At 32.4% G+C, this 22,957-nt stretch overlaps 1 protein-coding gene across 2 annotated transcripts in view; it reads left to right on the top strand.

The window, feature by feature from the left end:
- LOC110036393 (HEAT repeat-containing protein 6) overlaps nt 1-14,252 on the top strand; it is a 135,471-nt gene extending 121,219 nt beyond the window's left edge. For both annotated transcript variants that reach the window (XM_020740829.1, XM_020740828.1), the window contains one exon: nt 14,144-14,252. In XM_020740829.1, the coding sequence (XP_020596488.1) occupies nt 14,144-14,185 (42 nt within the window). In that variant the 3' untranslated portion in view covers nt 14,186-14,252. The remainder of the gene's footprint in view (nt 1-14,143) is intronic.
- The last annotated feature ends 8,705 nt before the right edge of the window (nt 14,253-22,957 follow it).

Raw genomic sequence — 22,957 nt, 5'->3', positions numbered from 1 at the left:
AGTATTTGAATCCGGCGATTGATAAACATTTTATTTTTTTTGTAATTAAATGAACATTTCATTTGACAGACGCATCGATTATGTCCCTATGCTCATATTCTTAATAGTACAAAAAAATCAAGTGAAAAATGTCCCTATGCTCATGTTCTTAATAGTGCATAATTCATGTTCTGTCATCAAAAGCTTTATGGTCAAAAACATCAAATAGCATTATAGAAAACTATGCCCTACTCGATTTGCAGAATCAACATAGAAAACTATGTAACAGAACAACATATCCTGCAATGCAAAGTATAAATTAGAGAGCTACGGTTAAGTCTCAACTTTAAATCTACAATATTCTAGTCATACACATCAAATAGTCCTTTAGCTCTTCATTTCTGCGGACCTTGTAATTGCCTGTAATAATGTTTCTTCCTCTCAACTTTTGTACTGTAATACAAAATTCGAATGGCTCTCATATGCTGAACAGTACTGCAGAAGTATGCAGAAGTATGCAGAAGTATGCAGAAGTATGCAGTTTTTCTATATGTCGAAAGAACAGAAACTTATCCATTTTATTCTTCACTTAGAGCTTAAAGAAAAAAAAAAATGCTATTATTCATTTGACACATATAAGGTACTAGAGTCATAGAAAAGAGGAAGAGGTGATCCAAGGCTTTCTCATAGATAATAAATAAACACTTTCCTTATCAAGAATGACCAAAAAGAAAAAATAATAAAACAGAGACTGTATATTCCAAAAAAATTGTACTTAATCCAATAAGATATTTTATCCACTGCGATAGATGTTAAACACAAAACAAAAGCAACAAAAATCCCAACAAGTCGTTACACATTCAAATGAATCCATCCCTATTGTAACGCTAAATATCCATCTTCAATATTAAGAATGTTCTGACAAATAAAATGAATTACACATACTGCAATCACCCTCGTACCATTAGTGATTTGCTCTCGTAGCTCCGCCATTTCGCAGACACCTTCCCCCTCTGTAGTACAGATAATCGAAGAATAATTCTCAACTCATGGTACAAAATGCGCGAGCTGGTACTCAAATGCTTCTGGAGGTACATGCTTCTGATCTTCGTCGGCCCTGCGAAAGTCAATGTTGTTGCGGGAAGGATGTCATCGAATATAATTGTGCAGAGTCATCGTGGCAATGACAATCTTGACCTTTTTGATGACATATCATGGAGTATGACCAATTTCTTCTTCCGAACACCGAAAGTCCACTCGACACTGAACAGGGAGGAATGTCTTTTATTAAATAGCTCCTTTCTACCACGTGTAACATTGACTGCTCGCTTGAAAACCTATATGTGATATTATCAGGAAATGGCTTGAGATACCCTCGTCTAGCAAGTAATATTTATCTGAAATGTATTGTGTAATTAATACAAAGGTTAAAGTGAATCAGCAGAGTTTTTGGGGCTAGAGCATACCATGAGGCGGATGTGGGAAGTTGTATTAGGCATTCCACATTGCAGTATTGAAAATTCTACTATCGTGTGCACTTTCCTCCCAACCAGACATGAAGAAAGTGAAACACATGTTGAAGTCACAAATAACCAATCACCTTGAAGAAGTGCTCGAAACAGGGAAAAAGGAGAAAAAGATGCACTCCAATCACCTTTGGGAAGCCGACGAGATCGATGCGAGAGATCGACGCAAGATGCTAGGACAGGAGGCAAAAGAGTTGATGAAGCTCAAGATCGGCTTTGCCAGAAGCTACGATAGAAGTTTGGACGGTAAAGACAAAGTTCGGGGGCAGAGCTGATAATATTTGGTTGTGGAAGCAGGCTGCAGGTTCGAACTCGCGGCCTCATGTTGCACTGAATTAAGCTTCCTCAGTCTGCCACCGCTGCTTTCAAACTGAAAAAATAAAAAAATTCGGAGCCTGCAGCCGCATCAAGCAAAAAAATCAATCCCAAACAGATCCTTAACCAAACAAAAACAAATGAAATAGTCACTAAAAAAATTTAAGTAATGCTGCTAAATTTAGTTTAATTCATATTGCACACATCTTTTATAAACATTTCATTCTTTATAAATCATCTTTAGAATGTTTTGAATTATTTAAAGATGAGTTATAAAGAATGAAATGTTTATAACAGATATGTGCAATATGAATTAAAGCGAATTCAACTGTATTACTTTGATTTCTTTTTTAATGACTATTTCATTTATTTTTTGTTGATTAAGTGTTAATTATAAAAAAATTAAAAAAGGAGGAATCTTAGTTATAAAAAAAAAGGAAAAGGAGGAATTTACTTTACACATCTACTTTAACTGGCCCTTTGCTGTAGGTGTTTGGAAAAAGCTGGATGAGCTCTTTTGCTTCTATATGCCTCATGCTTAGGGGATTTGGATGATTGTTGCTCATCCTGGAATGCTGAAGGTAAACAAAATCATTTCTTAGCTTATTTTCCTTACATTGTCATGTGGTTTCTACGGATGGCAAGGAACTCCTTTAAGCATTTGAATGGAGTGTTGGTGCGGCAGGTGGTGGCTAATGTACTTGCATATGTGTCTTTCTTAGCTTATTTTCCTTACATTGTCATGTGGTTCCTACGGATGGCAAGTAACTCCTTTAAGCATTTGAATGGAGTGTTGGTGCGTCAGGTGGTGGCTAATGTACTTGCATATGTGTATAAACTGGAAAATATTTTCTTCTGTAAAAGCAACTTTTCAGGGATATTTCTGTTTTCGAAAAGGAGAATAGTGATTTGTCGGAGAAGAGGATGACTCCTGAAATGGTTTTCTGCTTAACACTCATCAACATCATGTGAAAGTTAATACAGATGGAAGCTTCAAGGGAAATTTGGCTGGTGCTGGGGGGGGGGATATTTAGGGACTCCCAAGGAAAATGTTTGCTTTTTTTTTGCTTCCCCATATGTGGTTGATTGTTCATTGGAGGCTGAATTATGTGCTGTGATGTTAGCAGTCAAATTGGCTGCTTGGGCTAACTGGTATTTGCTGCAAGTGGAAATTGACTAAGCTGATTTACTGGACTATCTTAAAGGTAGGAAGGCAACAAAATGGAATCTTTCAGTAGGCTTAAGTAAGATTACTAAGATTATTGCTAAATTTAACTGGTGGAGATTTGTGTATAGGAGAGGGAATAAGCTTGCTCATTGGTTGGCTAGAGAGGGTGCAATGGCTGCTGAAGCAACTGTGGGGAGAAGGCCTTCTAGAAAACTTCAGAGATTGGTTCATGGAGACAACATGCGTATACCATACTTGAGAAAATAGAAATCTTTTCATTATACAATTCCTTTTGCTTTATTTTGGAAATTGGGTCATTGTTGGGTTGAGTTTTAATCTGTTGGAGGTGGAACTTTAGGTTTTCTAGTTGCGGAAGCTGTATTTTGTGTTGTAGAAGAATCTACCTCGAATTTTTGTAAGTTTTACCGTGTATCAATAAAATTTCTTTTGAAGTACTCCGATATATATATATAATCCAATATATAGATATAAGCATTAGACTTTCAAATTTGATCGTTCATGATATTATATATATTTTAAAATCACAGAAGCATCATCTAAAAATTTTGCCAATTATATGTACGGGTACCATAGCGGCCCCCACTAGTACTACAAGGGTGAACTCCATCATAGTCAACATGCACATGCAAGTATATTATACTCCACATCATTCGTATATTCATCTCATTTCAACAATATAATTTTTTATATCTTTAAGTAATGTGTATTTGTCTTGTGTATAAAAGAACATATTACATTCAGTTTGATATGACAAAAAAATAAAAGAGCATATAATTAGAATAAAACTTAGGTAATTTAATTCAGTAAGTTTCACTAAATGGTTGAGAAAAAATAAATTATTAACATAGATTAAAATATAGAGTACCCATCTCATGTCAGATGTTCTTCATATTTTTATGCTCTACAACCTCTTCTACAATAGAATATCTATTATAAATTATAAAGTTTATTATTATTGTTAGATTAACTAAATGATTTATTGTTATTTATAGTTGAAATATTATAATAAATAAATAGTGATAAATAATTTTTACGAAAAATAATAATTGTTTTTTTACGTGAATCACTTTGTTTAACATTTGCTTATTTAATTATTTTTACTTATTTCATCAGGTTTTAATATTTAAATTTGCAATATTTTCTAATATACTAGTGAAATTTTATTATATTTGATAGTAATATATATGTATTTAAATCTTACAACTTAATTTATATTTTATCATATGATTAAATTATGACTCCTATTTAAAATTTTTGTTTAAAAAAAGATTATGATTTAATTATTAAAAAATTATAATTTATCTTATTATCCAATTTGATATTAATTTATTTTGTAAATTTATACATTCACACACATGTTGGCTATAGTTTTGGGGTGATTAATGATGAATTTAGAACTATATTAGATTTTATTTTAGCTTATGATTTTATTATAGCTATTACTTCTTTTAATAAAAAGAATGAACATATTATTACTTATAAGCATGGATCTAATAAAATATAAACTGTTTATTTTTTTATGAGAAAATGAGATTGTTGAGAATGTAAAGATTATAAGGTCATTTTAAGTAAAAATTTAAATACTCAACATGATTATTATTATCCCAAAAGAGAGCTACCAATTGTTCCTGTCCGGTTGCGGTTTCCTAGTTTAAAACTCCATTTATTTAACATGAATGTTCTTTATTCATTAGGCAATATTTTTGGGACTCCCCTGAAATTCGATCATGCTACTTTCACATGCTCTAGACCTTCGGTTGCTAGAGTTATGGTTGAAGGTGATGTTACTTTACCTTTTTTGGGATTCAATTTGGATTGGAAGCTCGACATCTTGATATTGGCAAACAGTCGAAATGGAATTTGTTCCTGCTTGCCGTAATAATTATAAAATATTTGGTCACACTCATTCTTGTTGTTATGTAGCTCATCTGGAATTGAGGAAATCCAAATTTATTAGTAAGATTAATAATTCTTTTGTTAATAATCAATTTCTTGATGGTAACCTTGTTTTCAATGATAAAATTCTTGATAATGTCGTTATTAACACCGAAAATGATAAGTTTGTTGATTCTCTGGAACAACCTGAAGAAAGGGCTGTGAGTAATTCAGCCTCTGATATTATATCTAAAGTTTCTGAAGTTACATTGAGGATTCATTAGCTGTTTTGGCTAACGAGTTTAATGTTGTTAAATCACCTATTAGTGATGTTGCTGATAAGTCTCCTGAGGTTGATGCTATTAATAACAATGATATTACTGATAACATCAATAATGAAAATGCTCTTGCTTAATCTAGAACTGCTCTGGAGGAGGAATGGTTAGTTCAAAAAAACAAGGAAAAGGAAAATTAAAGGGATTAGGGAGCATAACTATGTTAGTTCTGAAATTGTTCAACTTCATGTTGAAGGAAATTTGGATAATTTGGAGAAACATCTTTCTTTGACATCTCCTAGGAGCAGTAGAGGGTTTAAATATGCCAAGGATGTTTAAAATTCTCATTTGGAATATTAGAGGTATTGATGATTTGAATGCCTCTAACAGACTTGAAAATATTATCAGATCTAATAATATTAGTGTCTTGTGCATTCTTGAACCTTTGGTGGCTGTGAAGAATAATGTTAAGATTTTGTAGTAAATATAAACCAAATTAGTATATTAAATTAGTATATTAAATATGATGAGAGAACTTACCCTTTCCAGTAGACTTTGTCAGAGCATGCCCTTGATCACCTTCAAAATAATATTGATCCGCCTCTCCCAAATTATTTCTTACTTTTAGATTTTGTAGTAAATATAAACTTTTTTTTTCTTTTTTCTTCTGTACTTTTGTACCTGCCATTCCCCTCTCAAGATGTTTCTAGTATCTTTCAAGTTATCATGAGTACTAGGGCCCACTACTAGGGCCCACATCACCACCAACAACAGGAGCAACCAAAGGACTAGCAGGCCTAGCGATCCCAACATCAATGCCACTCACCACAGGCTCAATGTGTACATAGATATCCCCCACATTATCAACCAAAACCACCTCATTCACAGAAGGTCCTAAGACAACATCCCTATCCAAAGCTACATCATCATCGTCATCATCGATAATACTGCACCCACATCAACAGAGTTAGCCAAGTTGACACCATCCTCAGACACCACATTTTCTGTGTTTATTTCAATACTGGGCACGGAGTTCCTACCCACGCTATTCTCCTTTTTCAATTCTGGGTATGAATGATAGTAATTTGCAGAGCTATGACCAAACATCCTACAATTAACATAATATTTAGGGTGTTGTTCAATAATCACCTTTTGCCAATACCCGTTTTGTGCAGAACCTATCCACACTTCATCTGGAGCATTCTGTGTAATATCACGTTCAATTAAGATTCCGACCACTGAGGGCCTAGATAGAGTAGAGGTGGTTGAATCGACCCCTAATGGTTTGTCAAATATCGTTGCAATGGAGAATAGAATTTCATAGTTAAGCAAATGGAATTTCAAGCCAGGAAAGCGAATCCAGATTGGGATAATAGGAGGTTCGGTTTGTGGATCAAAATCTACTAACCATTTGGGAATCTTCATTTCTCTGTTTTCTCTTTGCACAAGCCTCCTACCAAAGAGCCTCGTGTAATCCTCCTCACTGGCTAGTTGTATAAGGTTATGCCGACCATCTAAAAGCTTGATCTTCCAGCTACCCGCAAACTCAAAATCCCTCATAATCAATTCAAGCTTTGGATGCCCATACAAAAACTTCCTCACCAGAGCTAATCCACAAGAAGAGGCAAGGATAACATTCTCATTATCAGAAATAAATATAGCAGGTTTACCACTTTTTTAACCCGCTTTTTTGATGAAAATATACTTTCTTCTTAGGCACAGCGAATCATGGAAAGCTTGTGGGAAAAACATTTTATTTGAAACCCCTTCTCTTTATCACCTGCAAGAACATTAGTGAACGAACGGTCCATTCCGGCGAAGAGAAATCGAAAGCTATCTAAAACGCCATGGAGTCGCGATCAGAGAAAACCCCTAGCAGAGCAAAACCCATCGCGAGTTGATTAAGTGTGTGTTGGGGAACCCGTAGACAATTTTATTGTTTCAGAAAAGTTTGTTACAAATTTTGTAGGTGAGCGGATCCCTCTACCAAAGTTAAAATAAGTACAAAACACACTCTTAGAGCTCCACCATCTTGAGTACACAGAGAAAACTTTAAAATGCAAGTAACCCAAAACAAAAAAGAAAGACTCTAAAATACGCGTACAAGTAAACCTCAAGAACAACAATAACTAAAAAAAAAAAAACATTATAGCTTTATAGACCAGTTGAAGTTCCTCCATTGCATCCTCTTATGTGTGATGTATTTCTCTAGTATTGACCCCACCCACTAAGTATCTAGCAGAAGCCCTCATAGACCAAGCTCACAATAAGGATGAAAACATATTACTAAGTTGAGTTTCCAACTGTAATAGCAATAAAAAAACTAAAAAAAGTAGATCAGTAATCGACCAACCCAAAAAAAGAAAGACTTCAGTATCCCCCGGGAAGCAAACCAAACCAAGCTTCCACACCAACCATCTTTAATGCCTGCCAAAATTAGAAAATATATTGAGGCATAAAAACCCCACCGACCATCTCCTCTGCAATAAATATTACCCGCTTCCATACATAGCAATTCAACAAAGTTTGCAGATCAAGCTTCTTGATGCCAACAACACCTCATCGGCTCCAAAATTAACCGTAGTCAGCAGCCCAGAAAGCTAGCCAGAGCTTCGACCCCAAACCACCAGCCAAATCATCCCCCAAATCACCTCAAATAGCTAGCCAAACTCAAAGCCAACCACTCAATATAATAAAAAAATGAGACCAATATTCCACACCAGCCCCATATTAGATCATAATCATCTAGTTAGCAATTTCTCTCAAAAATTGAAATATCAACAATGTTGAATATAGCAGCAATATCAGACTAGAGCATGTGTCTTGTTGGTTAATATAACGTAAATAAACCAAATCAGTATTCCCAGTTATTCTCATCTCCGAGCAAGAGAAATTTCCCTCAACCTCCAACAACCAATAATAAAGGTTTGTATATGTATATATATGCTAAATGTAAGTATATGTCAATTCATACACAATAGCATAAAAATTCATCAACCCCAGCACCAGATTGCCCAACCCAGCAATAACACCTTTCAAAATTCAAAGGCCACCAACCAGCTCGTCAACAAAAAAGTACGGCCCAACCCCCAACGCAAGCTCTACCCCAAACCATGGCCATTCTTCAATTTTTTCTGTCCTTCTATTTTTAATTCACCCATTGGCCCCATGTAATACTCAATTTTTGATTAAATTAAAATGCATGAAATTCTAAATAAAATACACCTTACATTTTCAAATTTTATAAAAATCATAAAAAATATTTTCATTTCATTTGACACTTCATAGCAATTATTTTGATATACAGAAGCATATGTTAATTCACAACGATGAAACATTTATGGGTCTAACTTTTATCTAAAATAAAATTTCTCAAAGTTTATTTGTTTTTGTGACACTATTCATCCACTATTAAATGAAAGTGAAATTTTAGCATTTTCACTTATGAAAGAAGAAACAAAATTTTACCATACCATAAGAATATAGTATTAACATCAAAATTGTATGTTTTGGCTGAAATCTTCAAACACGCTTAATCTGGTCTCCAATATTTAATTACCTATAAAATAATAAAGAATAAAATTTTAAGCATATCATTAATTTTTTTTATCAATCTTTTAATTAATTATGCTATTTTAATTGTTGGTTTGAAATTTTTATTTTACGTTTTTCAGGTTATTTTATTTTGACTATCAAAACTACAAATTACTCAACATCATTGATTTGTATTTTTTTCAATCTCCAATTAATGTACTCTTTAATTTAAATAAGTAAATGTAAACTTTTCATATTTCGATTAAATCATTTATACTATGATTATTATTATAAATTATTTGATTGCATATACAAATTTAAATATGATATTTTAATAAAACAAAATTTATAATTTTTACCTCATAGTTCTTCATGGCTTCCAACCCTATCACAGCTTTACGTCCACCCTCTTCTTCTACTTGATACTTCCCTTTTTCTTGTTCTTCGGGTAGAACAAAACCGCATGGACCTTCTTTCTGCTCGGCTCTTCTATCCAACACTCTTGCTTCGCTCTTCTCAAGAGCTGCTGCACTAGAGCCGCTCGGTGCCTCTTCCTTCGGTTTCAATTGAATGTGTTGTCGTCCTCACCAAGCTTTAGAGTCACGTCTCCCTCCGTTCAACGATAACATACGTCGTCGTCAGTTGACGTTGCCACCTTCAGCTACGGGGAAGCCCTAGCTTGCGTTTAATCGACCCCTCGTTAAGTTGTTCTTACCCAGGGTCGACAATTGCTACGAATTCTCTCAATCTTGCCTTCATCTCGCATCTATTTATAGGGCAAAATCACTCCTTGAATTCCCGACCCCTCACTCATCTCCCTCCCTTGAGGAGATGAAACGAGTCGTAACAATTTTTCTCATAAAAATTTCATCATAAAAAATAAACCATATGTTTTTTCTCATTAGTATGTCAACATTAACTATTTATAAATTTCATGTTGAAAATTATGAGTCATTCATTAAGATGAGAAGTGATCGCTATAAAGTAAATACCTGATACAAGGAGGCTTGATTATATTCCCCTTTTCAATTAAATCAAGATAACAACATATCTAAAAAAACACTTAGTTATTGAAGCAAGAAAATATGCTAGGAAAACACCCTTATATGTAAGAGAAAAGAGCACATTAGACCTTATCACCATCAACAGTAGTAGGTTCTTCAGAATCAATATGAGTGAGGAAATAAACATGAGATCGAACATATTGTCTTGGTTGAACTTAGGTAGTAGCTGAAGCTATAGACTCTATCCATCTCTGCCCACTTGCAGTCTTCTATGAAAGAGCTCCAAATTTTTTATCTTCGATGCTCTTCTGGTCAAGCAATAGACAATATATTGCTACATGATTAGGTTGATGACATCATTAGCATGTATAAGAGCCCATCAAGCACTCAACCTTAAGTTTTTCAACCATATTTTTTGCAAGAGATTATAGTACTTTGACACATATCTCTGCTAAATCCACTTGAATTATACTTAGGATTCTTCTTAATAGATCCCTCTGATTAATCCACATGTTCTCCTTTATCAACTTTCTTCCTTTCATGTCTCACCTTACGCTTCTGAGTAAGCTGATAATCGATCTTCTCTCTTCTAGCTTGTTCTATTAATACTAAGTATTCATCAATCCCCAAAGGTAACAATAGCTGTGTGGTCGAATTCTTTTATCCCTATAGAAATTTGTAGCACTTTCTTCTGTAATAGCAATCAAATGTGGCTCACACATTGACAGAGAAGTTAATTTTACTTTGTACTGCATGACTGTTTTCTCTCTCTGAACCAATCAAATAAATTTGTCTTGCACTTTGAGTAGATGGGGATACAAATCACTTTCTGAATAACTCCACGAATTTCTCCAAAATGACCATCATATTAGATTTGTTCTCTAATCTGTCTCGACGCTGCCGACGCCCCCACCTTTCAGCTTCTCTATCTAGCACAAATGTTGCTAATGACATTCTTCTTTCATCCAGATCGGCCATACTATCTAATATCTTCTGAATTTGCGCCAGTCAATTTTATGATTTGTTTGAATATTCAATTCTCTTAAACAAAAGTAGACGTAGATCTTGAAATGTCTTTATGTACTTATCCACAACAAACACATCACTTCTAATAGGTTGCGATCTGACCTTTTGAATCAGCTGACTCATGGTTGCATCATTCAGGATTAGGACATTCGGGTTCACATTTATAGTATTGTATTTCATCGTTTGTTGTTGGACTCCTTTTTATAATTCCATGTGTAGTTGTTTGACTGAATGAATATAATTATTAATTTAAGTTAATTTAAATTTTTTGATTTGTTATTATTATTAAAGTTTTCTTGTAACTATTCCACCGACTCTCTCATCAGGATTACATTAATTAATTGTAAAGCTTATATTTGATCCAATTTTTGTCACGATTCGACCTGGAGCTTGGATTTAACTAGGGAGGATAGAGACGGTCAAACAGCGGAAATTAAATTTTTTATATTCATTTATTATATTTAACATTTAAGAGATGAAAGAGCCACTAAATAAAGTAAATTAAAATAATACAGTTAAATTTTCCTTGTTACAGGTTGTCCGCATCTTATATAAATATATTATTTTTAATTGCTCATCTTTTAATCGATTAATTAGATATGAAACGTTAGTTTAAAACAACAGTGTGCTAATCAGTGAGCTAACAAGCGAGCTATCCAAAGTCAGTGAATACTCACTCCTAAATTTTTGTAGTATAAGAGAAAAAACACTATTTCTGTCAGTTTAGATTTTAATAAAATCAATATAAAACATTTGATTGATTATGCATATGATCATATATAATATTTAATGACATTCAATGTATTTTACCATATCAATAACATTTCTATATCATTCTATGTTTGTACACGCATCACAGAAAGACCATAAAAAATATTAGTAGTTAAAGTACTTTAATATCAATATCCTTTTCTACTTACGTGCATGCTTATCTTAATGTCCCCCCTCTAGTGCCATAATAAGGTGAACTTTATTGTAGCCAAACATACACATGCAAACATTTATACCAAACATTATCTAGTAATGATTTTCTTATTCTCATTTATATAGCAGTCAATATAGATGTATACAAATTAATATATATGATAATTTAAATAAGATTGAGTATACATGTCACTCCAATATTATGAATAAAATTCAACTGAATCATAAATCGTGGATATGTAGTGCATAAATATAGCAGTAATAGTAAGTGTATTTGGTCGAGAGTAAACAAAATATTACTATGACATAATAATATGAGTACTTACCTCAAAACGGTAGGACTTGTTATAACTCTTTTAATACGTTAAATGTTGTTTCCAATAGTTAATTACCTATATTATAAGAAAGAATAAAATTTTAAATATATCATTAATTATGTTTAATCAGTCTTTTAATTAGTTTTATTATTTTTTTTTGTTGATTAGAGAATTTGTTTTAAGTTATTTAGGTTACTTTAATTTGACTATCAAAACTATAACTTACTAAGCATCCTTGATTTATATTTTTATTCAATATGCAATTAATGTTCCCTCTAATTTAAATAATTGTGTAAACTTTTTTGATGTGCAGCCAGTTGAGTTTGAAATTGATGTGTAGATAGAGACATACAGTTTTAAAGTCTTCGTACTAGATGACTCCGAAGGAACCATGAATTGAAATGTCAAATACAGGAACTCATAGATTATGGATTTATTGAGCCAATAAATTCATCTTGGAGTGCTTGCGTTTTGTTTGTCAGAAAGAAAGATGGATCAATGCAACTATTTATCTATTATAAAGAGCTGAACAAACTGACAATTCAAAATAAATATCCTTTTCCTAGAATCGATGATCTATTTCATCAGTTAGAGGGCGCTACTATATTTTCCCGAATTGATCTATGATTGGGATATTTTCAGTTGTTTTACATCAGGGATCGGCTTTAAACCCATATCATTTTGCTTTAGTTATGGATGATTTTACAGGACACTTATAGGAGGATGTACCTTAGTGTATGTTTTTTGTTGATGATATCTTCTTGTGGATAAGATGAGAGAAAAAACTCGGGAAAAACTTGAATTATGGAGGTCTACTTTGGAGTCTAAAGGCCTTCGTTTGAGTAGAACTAAAACTGAATACATGGAATGTAATTTTAGTACTAGTAGCTCTAGGTACAGAAATGTAACTATGGGCGATCAAATTATTAAAAGGTGTGAACGCTTTATATATCTCAGGTCTATTATTCAAAGGATGGGTGATATTGATGGGGATGTTATTAGTAGAATTCAAGTTGGTAAGTTGAAGTGGAGGAATGCTTCGGGTCTACTGTGTGACAGAAAGTATCTCTTAAACTGAAAGGAAAATTTTATAAGATGGTAGTGAGATCTGCAATGCTCTGTGGTGCTAAATGTTGGCCTTTAAAAGAAAAGCATAAAACTAAGTTAAGAAGTTAAGCTAAGTTAAATATTGTCGAGATGAGGATGATTAGGTGGATGAGTGGCTTTACACTTAGAGACAAAATGCGAAATGAATACATCTATGATAGGGTTGGTGTAGCTCCACTGATGGACAAAATTAGAGAGAGTCGTCTTAGATGGTTTGGTCACATTAAATGTCGACCATCTGATGATCCGATTAGGAGAGTAGATGTTTTAGATTCGACTTATGTTAAGAAAGGCAGAGGTAGACCTAGGAAGACTTGGGCTTATTTTATAAAAAATGATCTTAATTTACGAGAACTAAATGAAAATATGACACTAAACAGGACGCAATGGAGAAAAAGGATTCATGTAGCCGACCTCACGTAGTGGGATTAAGGCTTTGTTGTTGTTGTTGTTGTTGTTGTAATCTCTATAGAAACTTGTCCTGTTGTTATCAGTATTTTGTTTTAGCACAGCATTGTTTGTTGCTGAAATTTATCATTTGCTGGATGCATGTTTTTATTGTAATAATTTTTTTGTATATATAATGTCATTGGGATGCTTGTTTTCTCATCTAATTCTTCTTGAAGACATAATGTAGCCTAAATTGTAGTCAACATATATTCAGGATCAAAATTTATTTCGTCTCCTTATTCCTTTTGATGATATACTGAGGAATTATGAGTGGAAAATCAATCTTTACTTTGACGATTGTATCTATTAAACATATATGTCAGTAATACAACAGTTCTGACCTCGTAATGTAGATAGGGTGAACTATTACGCTTTTAGAATAACATGGTCTATATGTTATGTTACCCCCCTTTATGTTTATGAGGATAAATTACTGTTAATAGCTGTTGTATGCTTTTCGTTAAGAATGCTTTTGACGTTTTGTTTTAATCATTAAATTTTGTCATTTGTGATAGTTTATTTTTAAATTATTTTTTAATTAAAGGTTGTCTTATCTTTTTCAAAATCCTGCTGTGGTTATGGTTTCCATGTTTATTCATAGACTTATGTTATATTTGTGCAGGGCGCCTACTGTTTACAGCATTCTTCTATTGCTTCTTCGTGATTCAACTAATTTTAAAATTAGAATACACGCTGCTATTGCATTGGCTGTACCAGCATCAAGGCCTGGTGAGGAATTGTTTTTGTTGTAGATCTATATTTTTATTTGGTGCAAATTTAAGGATTTTTTTTCTTTTTTGAATATTTGCGTGGTTGTGACAATGTTTGTTACCTTGATGAATTGTTTGTTTTCCAGTAAGTCTTCAAAGCATCAACACCATGGTGAAAAGTAAATTATATATTATGCCTGATTGGTTTTTTTTTGTGGTATGGAGGTGGGGGGGGGGGGGGGGGGGGGGGGTTGGTTTTGGAGATGGGCAAGGGGTTTTATAGATCAGGCTGGAATTCAATCACAAATGCAATGCCTTGAGCTCTCGACCAACTGACTAAGGTGACATGCATTGTCAGATTGCTAATAATTCGACTTTAATTTTTCATCACTTTTGTTCTGGATTTTCTACTTTTCACCCATCTTCATCATGTTTGGACTTGCCACAGCAAATAGTAAGAATTAAACAGCCATTTGTGGGAAAAAAAAACTTTGAATTACTCCATTAAGTCCAACAAGTTTTTTGATGTGGATATAAATTATAAAATAGTCATGATTACTTGTCATTTATAACTTGGATTTTCTAGTTATGTAATTATTATATTCGGGATATTTTTACCCATACTATTACTTTGGTATTAGCTTGTTAGTTTTGATTTTGGTATCAACCTTACAAAAATTCTATTCTTCTATAAGAGCAGAACAAAACTGATTATTATGATTTATATTATGCTCTTAAATCTACTTACAATGTTCAATGTTTTTCTTCAAGGAGGATGACCAACTTATTGGTGTCAAAAGACATACTTTCTTATGCCTAACATTTGTTAATATTTTAAATAATTTACTGCACACGGCCTACTTAGTGTTAAATAGCTAGACATTTTTATACGTACCATGTTTGAAAGTGGTAAATTGAAAGGTTTGCTGTAGATGTTTGAGGAGTTTGGAGATTCAAGATTTTGTTCTGTCCATTTATAGATGTTTGGGTTTGTGTGTGTGTGGAGTGAAGGGTTTTATAGATCAGGGTGGAATTCAATCACAAATGCAATGCCTGAAGCTCTCAACCATTTGACTAAGTTGACATGCATTGTCAGATTGCTAATAATCCGGCTTTAATTTTTCATCACTTTTGTTCTGGATTTTCTACTTTTTACCTATCTTCATCATGTTTCAATTTGCCAAAGCAAATAGTTACAATTAAACAGCCATTTGTGGAAAAAGAAATCTGAATTTACTCGATAAAGTCCAACAAGTTTTTTGATATGGATATAAATTATAAAGTTGTAGTCATGATTACTTGTCATTTACAACTTTGACTTTCTAGTTATGTAATTATTATATTCGGGACATCTTTACCTATACATTTACTTTGGGATTAGCTTGTTAGTGTTGACTTTGGTATCAACTTTATAAAGATTGTATTGTTCTATAAGTGCAGAATAAAAATGATTATTATGATTTATACTGTGATTTTAAATCTACTTACAATGTTTAATGTTTTTTTTTTCAAGGAGGATGACCAACTTATCATTGTCAAATGATACATACTTGGTTATGCCTAGCCTTTGTTAATATTTTAACTAAGTTACTCCACGCGACCTTCTTAGTGTTAAATAGCTAGATATTTTTATACGTACCATGTTTGTGAGTGGTAAACTAGAAAATTTGCTATATATTTTTGAGGAGATTGAGATTCAAGATTTTGATTTGTGCATTTATTACCCCAGATCTGAAGAGAATATTAATAAGAAAAATTGCACGTTATCCTCCAAGAATTCATGTGATTATGTGCAAATCTCCAATATCAGTAAATAGCTAACTCAGTATTTCAAAGGGATTCAAAATATTCCGCAAACATTGCACATTGCAAAGAAGTGATAGATCATCACGCTAAAGTTCTTGAATTTATTCAACACAAATGTCTTAGGAGGGTGATATGTTAAGTAATAACAAAAGGAGATATTGAGGCCTATGACAACGATGAATGAAATTTGCATAAGAGGCCAACGGTTCAAATGACCAGTATGTAAAAATCGAGTGTGCAGTAGAAAAATAGCTTGATTTGATAGACAAACTGGTATGATGGATGAATTGAAGGAAATTATTTTGTGAACTGATGCATATTCTTGCTTAATTTTTTTTGGCGTTTTCCTTCTCGAAAATAAAGTTCAATAAAAATATCATCATACAAAAACTTATCTTTGTCGCCCTATTTGTATAGGTTCTGCAAGAATATTAGTTTGGCGATTATATTGCCTCTGTATGGGCTCTTTTGTCCCCAATCATAAAAGTTTTATTATCAAATGTTAAATAGATATTTGATTCATTTTTAAAATATACCGAACAAATATATACATAACAAAAAAATTTACACATACTTGATGCCTTCATTTAAAATTGTCATTAATTAACAAATTTTCTGTTTAATCATAATATGTTTAATTAAGAATTTTTATCATTAAAATTTGTGGGTGGTCATTTATACATTAGTAAATTGTAAATATACTATCTTATTCATTTTTACATGAGTAGTAAGTTGTAAATATACTTTTTATAATATTGGAATTTATATTGCATTTCACCTATCAGTCTAACTTAAATATAAATACACATGCAATAGATTAAAAGAAAATTTTCTTTCTATGCTTTGATTTATATATCTTAATCAATTGATGGCTGACTTCTTTGAATTGTTTACCCTGAACCTTTTTAATTTAACCAACCAAAAAATTTCAAGTATCTTAATTTTTAACCTTAATTCTTAATCAAATTAATTTGAAAATGCCTTCTTATCTCACAATTATCTCTTCTCATGCAAGACTCAAGCACATAATTACCTCGAATTGAAGTCATTAGGTTGGAGGAAAGCACAAATAATTTGATTTTTAACTTAATTACTCTGCCTTTTTATCACTCTTCTTCCCTTTCTCTTCTCTCTCTATGCCTCTTTTTCTTATATTTTTCCACCTTTACTCTTTGGTTTGGTTCAGCACCCACTCTCTTTTGCCAAAACAGAGAACCTATGCCTTTGGAAATCACTAAATGAGCTAGTGGTTAGGTTATATCTAATGTATATGTAAATATTTATTTGTTATTTCCTTAATAAAATCTTAGCCGTTGCTTAGAATATCAGTTTATTGCATGCACATAAAACCATAAAAACTTGAAATCCACATTCGGGATAATAGTAGATGAACAGTTTTATTAAAAAATATAGAAAATTTTATTTAAATGAAAGCTAATTTTCTTAATTTTTTTTATCTCTATGAATTAACAGATGCTTCTATTGATGATCAATTTGTTGTGTTGAATGCAATGAAATGATCTCTTGATAACTTTATATAGTTAAATTTTGAGTAAATTTTATTTAGGATATTTTGCATTTATACCTTATAGGAAACTTAGTATTATTATTCTTCACTTTTTATTAAAGTTTTATCCTCGAAATTCACGCTCTTCATAATCTGCTGAATAAGTTGGAAAATTTTGTCTTACATCCTGCGTATTTTTCTAAGTTATTCCTTGTCTTGATTTGTACTTGTATTGGCTTCTACAAAATGGATCAATTTATTTCTCAACATTTTTAAATTGAAATCCAGAAATTTTCCGATTCTTCCATATAAGTAAAATCTTTTTATACTTCAATTCCATTGTTTGTTACAATTTATTCTGCACAAGTAATTTTTTTTCTTGCATTGGTAAATAAAAAGTACATTACAAACTCTGTCAGTGAGTTTAAATGTCTGATAAATTAAAGACTCAAGTTTTCTTGTTGGTCTGATCTAAAATGCCTTTCAAAGGTCTAATCTTTAAAATTACAAATTAAATCACTTAAAAGTTTATGATTTAATGTTTAGGAGTTGCCCGTTGGAAGCTGTCGCTCATCGGAATCAAAATCCCGTCGCCCGCTTCGGAAGGACATTTTAATTTACATATGTATATAAATTTAGAAAAATATGAAATCAGACTGACCTCATATTTTTCAGAGTTTAAATGAAAGAGCACTGTACCTCAAACTCTGTATCTATCCCAAGGGATAAACACAAGACTTGAGGATAAAACTCGATCAAATAAACTAAGAATTATATGATGTCCGTTTGGTCTGGGAAACTGTTTTGTTTGCCGACAATTTCTTTTATTTAATATGAAGAATTAAATAAGATTTATTTTAAGCTGTGTTCGGAAAAACTTTCTATAAGGGCGAACCTCTATAGTTAATTACATCTTCAATGACCGAAGTCACCTAAGAAAACTTTCGATAAAATCAGGGAATGTTATCTTCAAAGAAGTCAAAGGATAGGTTTTTTCACGAAATCGGACAAAGAGGTGTGAAAGAGGAATGATTCAAATTTGGAACATTTATTGTATGATCCGAAGGAGAAAGAACTAAGGGATATCATAGATCCGAAGGAAAACCTTGGTGCCTTCCAAGTTTATCATATTGTTTGGCTTCAATTTAGAGGAGAAAATTATTTAAATGTTTCATCCTGCAAATTTTATTTGTTAGGACTTACATTTATGTGAAACGATCACACAAATAGCCGGGAAGATGTGAGGATTTAGGTCGTAACGAACGACGACCTCGGAATCCTAGGGCGAGTTAGGGCTTATATTACACAGCATGATTGTGCAAAGACCTAAAGATGAGTTGAGGATTTACGTTGCATAAGCAAACAACCTCGAAGTCTTATGACTTTGTTGTTTAATTGTAAGGAAAAGAAATTGGTTTAGCTGGGGAAGACATGTTTTACTGTTGAAGATGGTCGTGCTGCCCACCATGCTAGCTCCAAGCTCCTCGCCGTGATGAATTCAAGTTTTCTAGTGTGTCAAGTTACGATATCAAATCAGGTGACTTTATAGTTGTAGTTCTTTAAATATTTTATGGGAGTATGTTAAAGTTGATTAGAGCGACACCTGTTAGGATCCTACGGTTCCCTCGCCATGAGAAATCTCGTTAGCAACCGTAGGTTACCTCCTTCAAGGGATTCCCGATCATCCGATAGATAAGTCTTAATTTAGTTGCAATTATTGTTTTGTGATGTTTGTGATTAAATTTTGAGTTGTCTTATATTTTGAATGTTGTGGAGGTAATTTTTATCTTGGTTGATTTTAATTTTGGTTTTGGTTTCTGTTTTATTGGTTTTGGTTTCACGACTATCCTAGCAGCTTTAGTTTTCATGTAGAGTGACATCATTTTGTTTAACTTGCAAGTTGTAAGCATAAAAGTACAGTGTAGAAAATATATATATATAAATATAAATATGTATGATTTTACAGGAATTATAGCATGCTTATAAGGAAAGTAGAAAATACAAATTTAAGGTGTGTCTACCAGATCCTATGTCATAACTTAGTGGGTTTAAATTTTGAAGATGATTCCATTAAGCAAATCATAATAAGTTCAGATGTCCTACAAGATTTCTAAGGGATTATTAAGAAATCTCGGGTAATACCCTAAACATTTCATGGTCCTTGGAATTATCTTGAGTTCATTTTAGTCTTATTGTGTTTGCTATACATTTCATCCAATTAATACCCTTATGCTCAGTGAATCATGATGTTTTGATTATCTCTTAAATGGGGTAATCATCACTTAATATCTTATTTATGAATTATATAGGTAAAGACTCTTGGGGCAGTTTGACTTAATTAAGGAATTTAATTAATTTGATTTTAAAAAAATGAGCTTGTAATGTTTTGAAAGGTTTTAAATTAATTATAAGTTACTGTCTAAACCTCATTAGACAATTTTGATTAAGCCTAGTTCACTACTAAGCCCTTAAGATTTAATGAGTAGGTTTATGGTTAAGAATAAAGATTTTTAATATTTATACTCTCAATTTTTATCATGAATTATAAATCATTTTAAAACCATTGGTTGTGGGTTAAAATCCGTGAGTTTTAATCTTCTAAAATCAAACCCCTCACCTTAATATCTTTCTATTTAATTATTCTTCCCAAATTTCATTAATTTGAAAAAATTATAAATTTATCCTTTATGAGATTCAAAGTGAGGTTGGTTTCTACCACTTATCCATTTTAAGTTTCAATCATCAAGACATGTTATTTTAAGATCACTTATTACTCATTTACCCTCTTGATTAGACCTAAATATTAATTAAGCTTTAAATTCCAAAATTTCACTTTTGCCCCTAGGCCTTAATATCCTTTAATTCATTAAATTAGACCCAAATGACTTGAAAATTTTATGTTACCTTACTCATGGGTTAATTAAAACATCCGAGGAGAAAATGTGATTTTTTTCAAATTTATTTAATTTTAAAATTATTTTTAATTTAAAATAGGAATTTTCAACGAAAATTTAATAACTCACTCAAAATAAGACTTCTGTCCTTAAGAAAAATATTGGAAGTTCATCTAGATCAGAGAACCACTTGGACTAATTTTCATGATTTTTAGAGGTTTAATTTAATTATTAGGATTATTTATTTATTTTGAACATTAATTAAATATGAAATAATATTTAGATGAAAAATTAAGTTTTATTTTTTTATTAATTCTCTCTGAGTCCAGGGAACCCAAAGAAACAAATTTTATATTTTTGTGGCTTATATTTTAATTATCAGAATTATTTTAGTGAGAAATTAAAGAAAATTCTTTTTTTAGCTTTTAAAATTAACTTTTTGACTTAGAAAATTAGGAAAATTATTTTAATTGGTTTGAAGTGATAAGGAAGCCAAATGTGACATTTTAGTGTGTTTTTACAATTTTACAATTTTTATGATTTTTAATTAATTTTTAATTATTTAAAGAGTTAAAATTAGCTAAAAAAATGAAGTCTTTATTTTTAGTTAAATTTTACTTTTTTAGGTTCCTCTTGTTGTAAAGAGCTCTAAAAACCAACTTTTGTAATTTTTTTAGTTGTATTTTAAATATTATAATTATTTTAGTGCCAAAAATGTTATTTTACTTAATTAATCCATTTAAGTAGTCAAATTAACTTCAATTGAGTTGAAATTCTTATGGGGAGCTCCCCTGACATTAAATTATAGTGTGGAATAGTTTTTATGTCATTTAAATTTATATTTACTCCAAATTAATTTTATTTTATTTTTTAGGGTGAGTGACAAATAAGAATATTTTTAATGAATTAAATCAAGTTTATATTTTTCCTAGGATCCTCTGACCACAGCGAACCCACCAAAACAAATTTTGTATTTTTCTGATGAGTATTTTAATTATTTTAAATTTTATATGAAAACAGGGACTATTAACTTGAAAATTAGATACCTATGCCTAGAGATCTCCCCTAACATTGGAAAAATCATTGAAAGAATTCTAATAACATGTAGAATCATAATCCAAAAGCTCAAGTCATGGTGATATGCCTATGCAAATGAAGAGTTAACATAAGGAAAATACTATTTAATTAATTAAAAATAATATGCATCAAATAAACTTGAAAATATTTTCACATTGTTCTTCTCTCTTCACTGAGCAACAGAGTATTTTTATTTTATTTTTATGATTTTTCTACACAAAGTAATGCATTTTTAAAGTTCTGGGCATTAAATAAATAAGAAAAATTCCCTAATTTCCTACTTAAACCAGTCAGTGCTGACTGGATCCTCGTACGGGTCGAAGAGCCACTTGTCGCCATTGGATTAGGTGCCGCCATCCGCGAGCTCTGCATTTTCGCACCGCGGCTCGTCCGGCTTGATCAGAGCCTTCCTATGGATACACGCTCCATCAGACGGTATTCGGTCATCCTCGATAGAGCTAGCTCGAAAACTGTCCATTTTCAAAGCTTGATATGTCTCTCGATTCTCAACGAAATTGTGTGCGGTATTTTTTAAAATGCTCGTCTTGACGAGGAGATCACATCCATACGGTTGATCAAACCTTAAATCGATCCTTTAAGCATACAAAATTAAATGAAGCTCAGTTTAGAGTTAACTTTCAACAACTTGGTCCAAGAGGGGTAGCCTTGATTGGATGCTTGTGGAAGCTTGTCTTAAGTCCAAAGAGCTTCCAGATGAAGTCCCAAGGTGTGGTGAATTGCCTAAGTATGATTTTGACCAAAGCCAATTTAAGGGGTTGATCAAAGTCCACATTAGGGTGCTCTGGTGATAGGGCTTTTGTGGAGGATCTTCTTCTCTTGCTGTGGAGATGGTGTTGGTGCAATTAAATTGAAGTTGGTGCAGGTTTGGAGAGTGTCCTGTTTCGGCCTAGGAATTGGGCTAAAAAATTGAGCTTGAGCAGTGGATTTGGGTTGTTAAGGATGATTGGGTTAAGCTCAAGAGGTCTCAAGGAAGTTTTGGAAGCAATTTGACAGAGTTTCCGCAAGGAATTTCAAGCTCTCCCCTTTTGGATATGAAGTGGGGGTTTAAATAGAAGAGCTTGGAGAGGCCACTAGGGGCAATTAGTGGGTGTTTATGGTTGATTAGGTGGAGGGAAGAAATGCCCAAGTGTCCTATTGGAGTTGTGCACATCAGGTAGGTTCAATTTTGAGTTTTGACCATATGGGCTTGTCGGCACTATTTTTGGTGTGGGGTTTGCCCGTAAGAAGTTGTCGGTCATCGGAATTGAAATCCCGTTGCCCGCTTCGGAAGGACGTTTAAAAAGTTGGGTTTTGAAAAAAATGAAGTCAAACTGACCCCATAATTTTCATAGTTTAGATGAAAGAGCACTTTATCTCAAATCCTGTATCTATCCCGAAGGATGAACACAAGAATTGAGGGTGAGGCTCGATCAAATAAACTA

Source organism: Phalaenopsis equestris, unplaced genomic scaffold (assembly GCF_001263595.1).
Source record: "Phalaenopsis equestris unplaced genomic scaffold, ASM126359v1 Scaffold205936, whole genome shotgun sequence".
Classification (NCBI taxonomy): Eukaryota; Viridiplantae; Streptophyta; class Magnoliopsida; order Asparagales; family Orchidaceae; genus Phalaenopsis; species Phalaenopsis equestris.
Note: the sequence above shows the minus strand (reverse complement) of the source record. Positions and strands in the feature narration are given on the sequence as shown.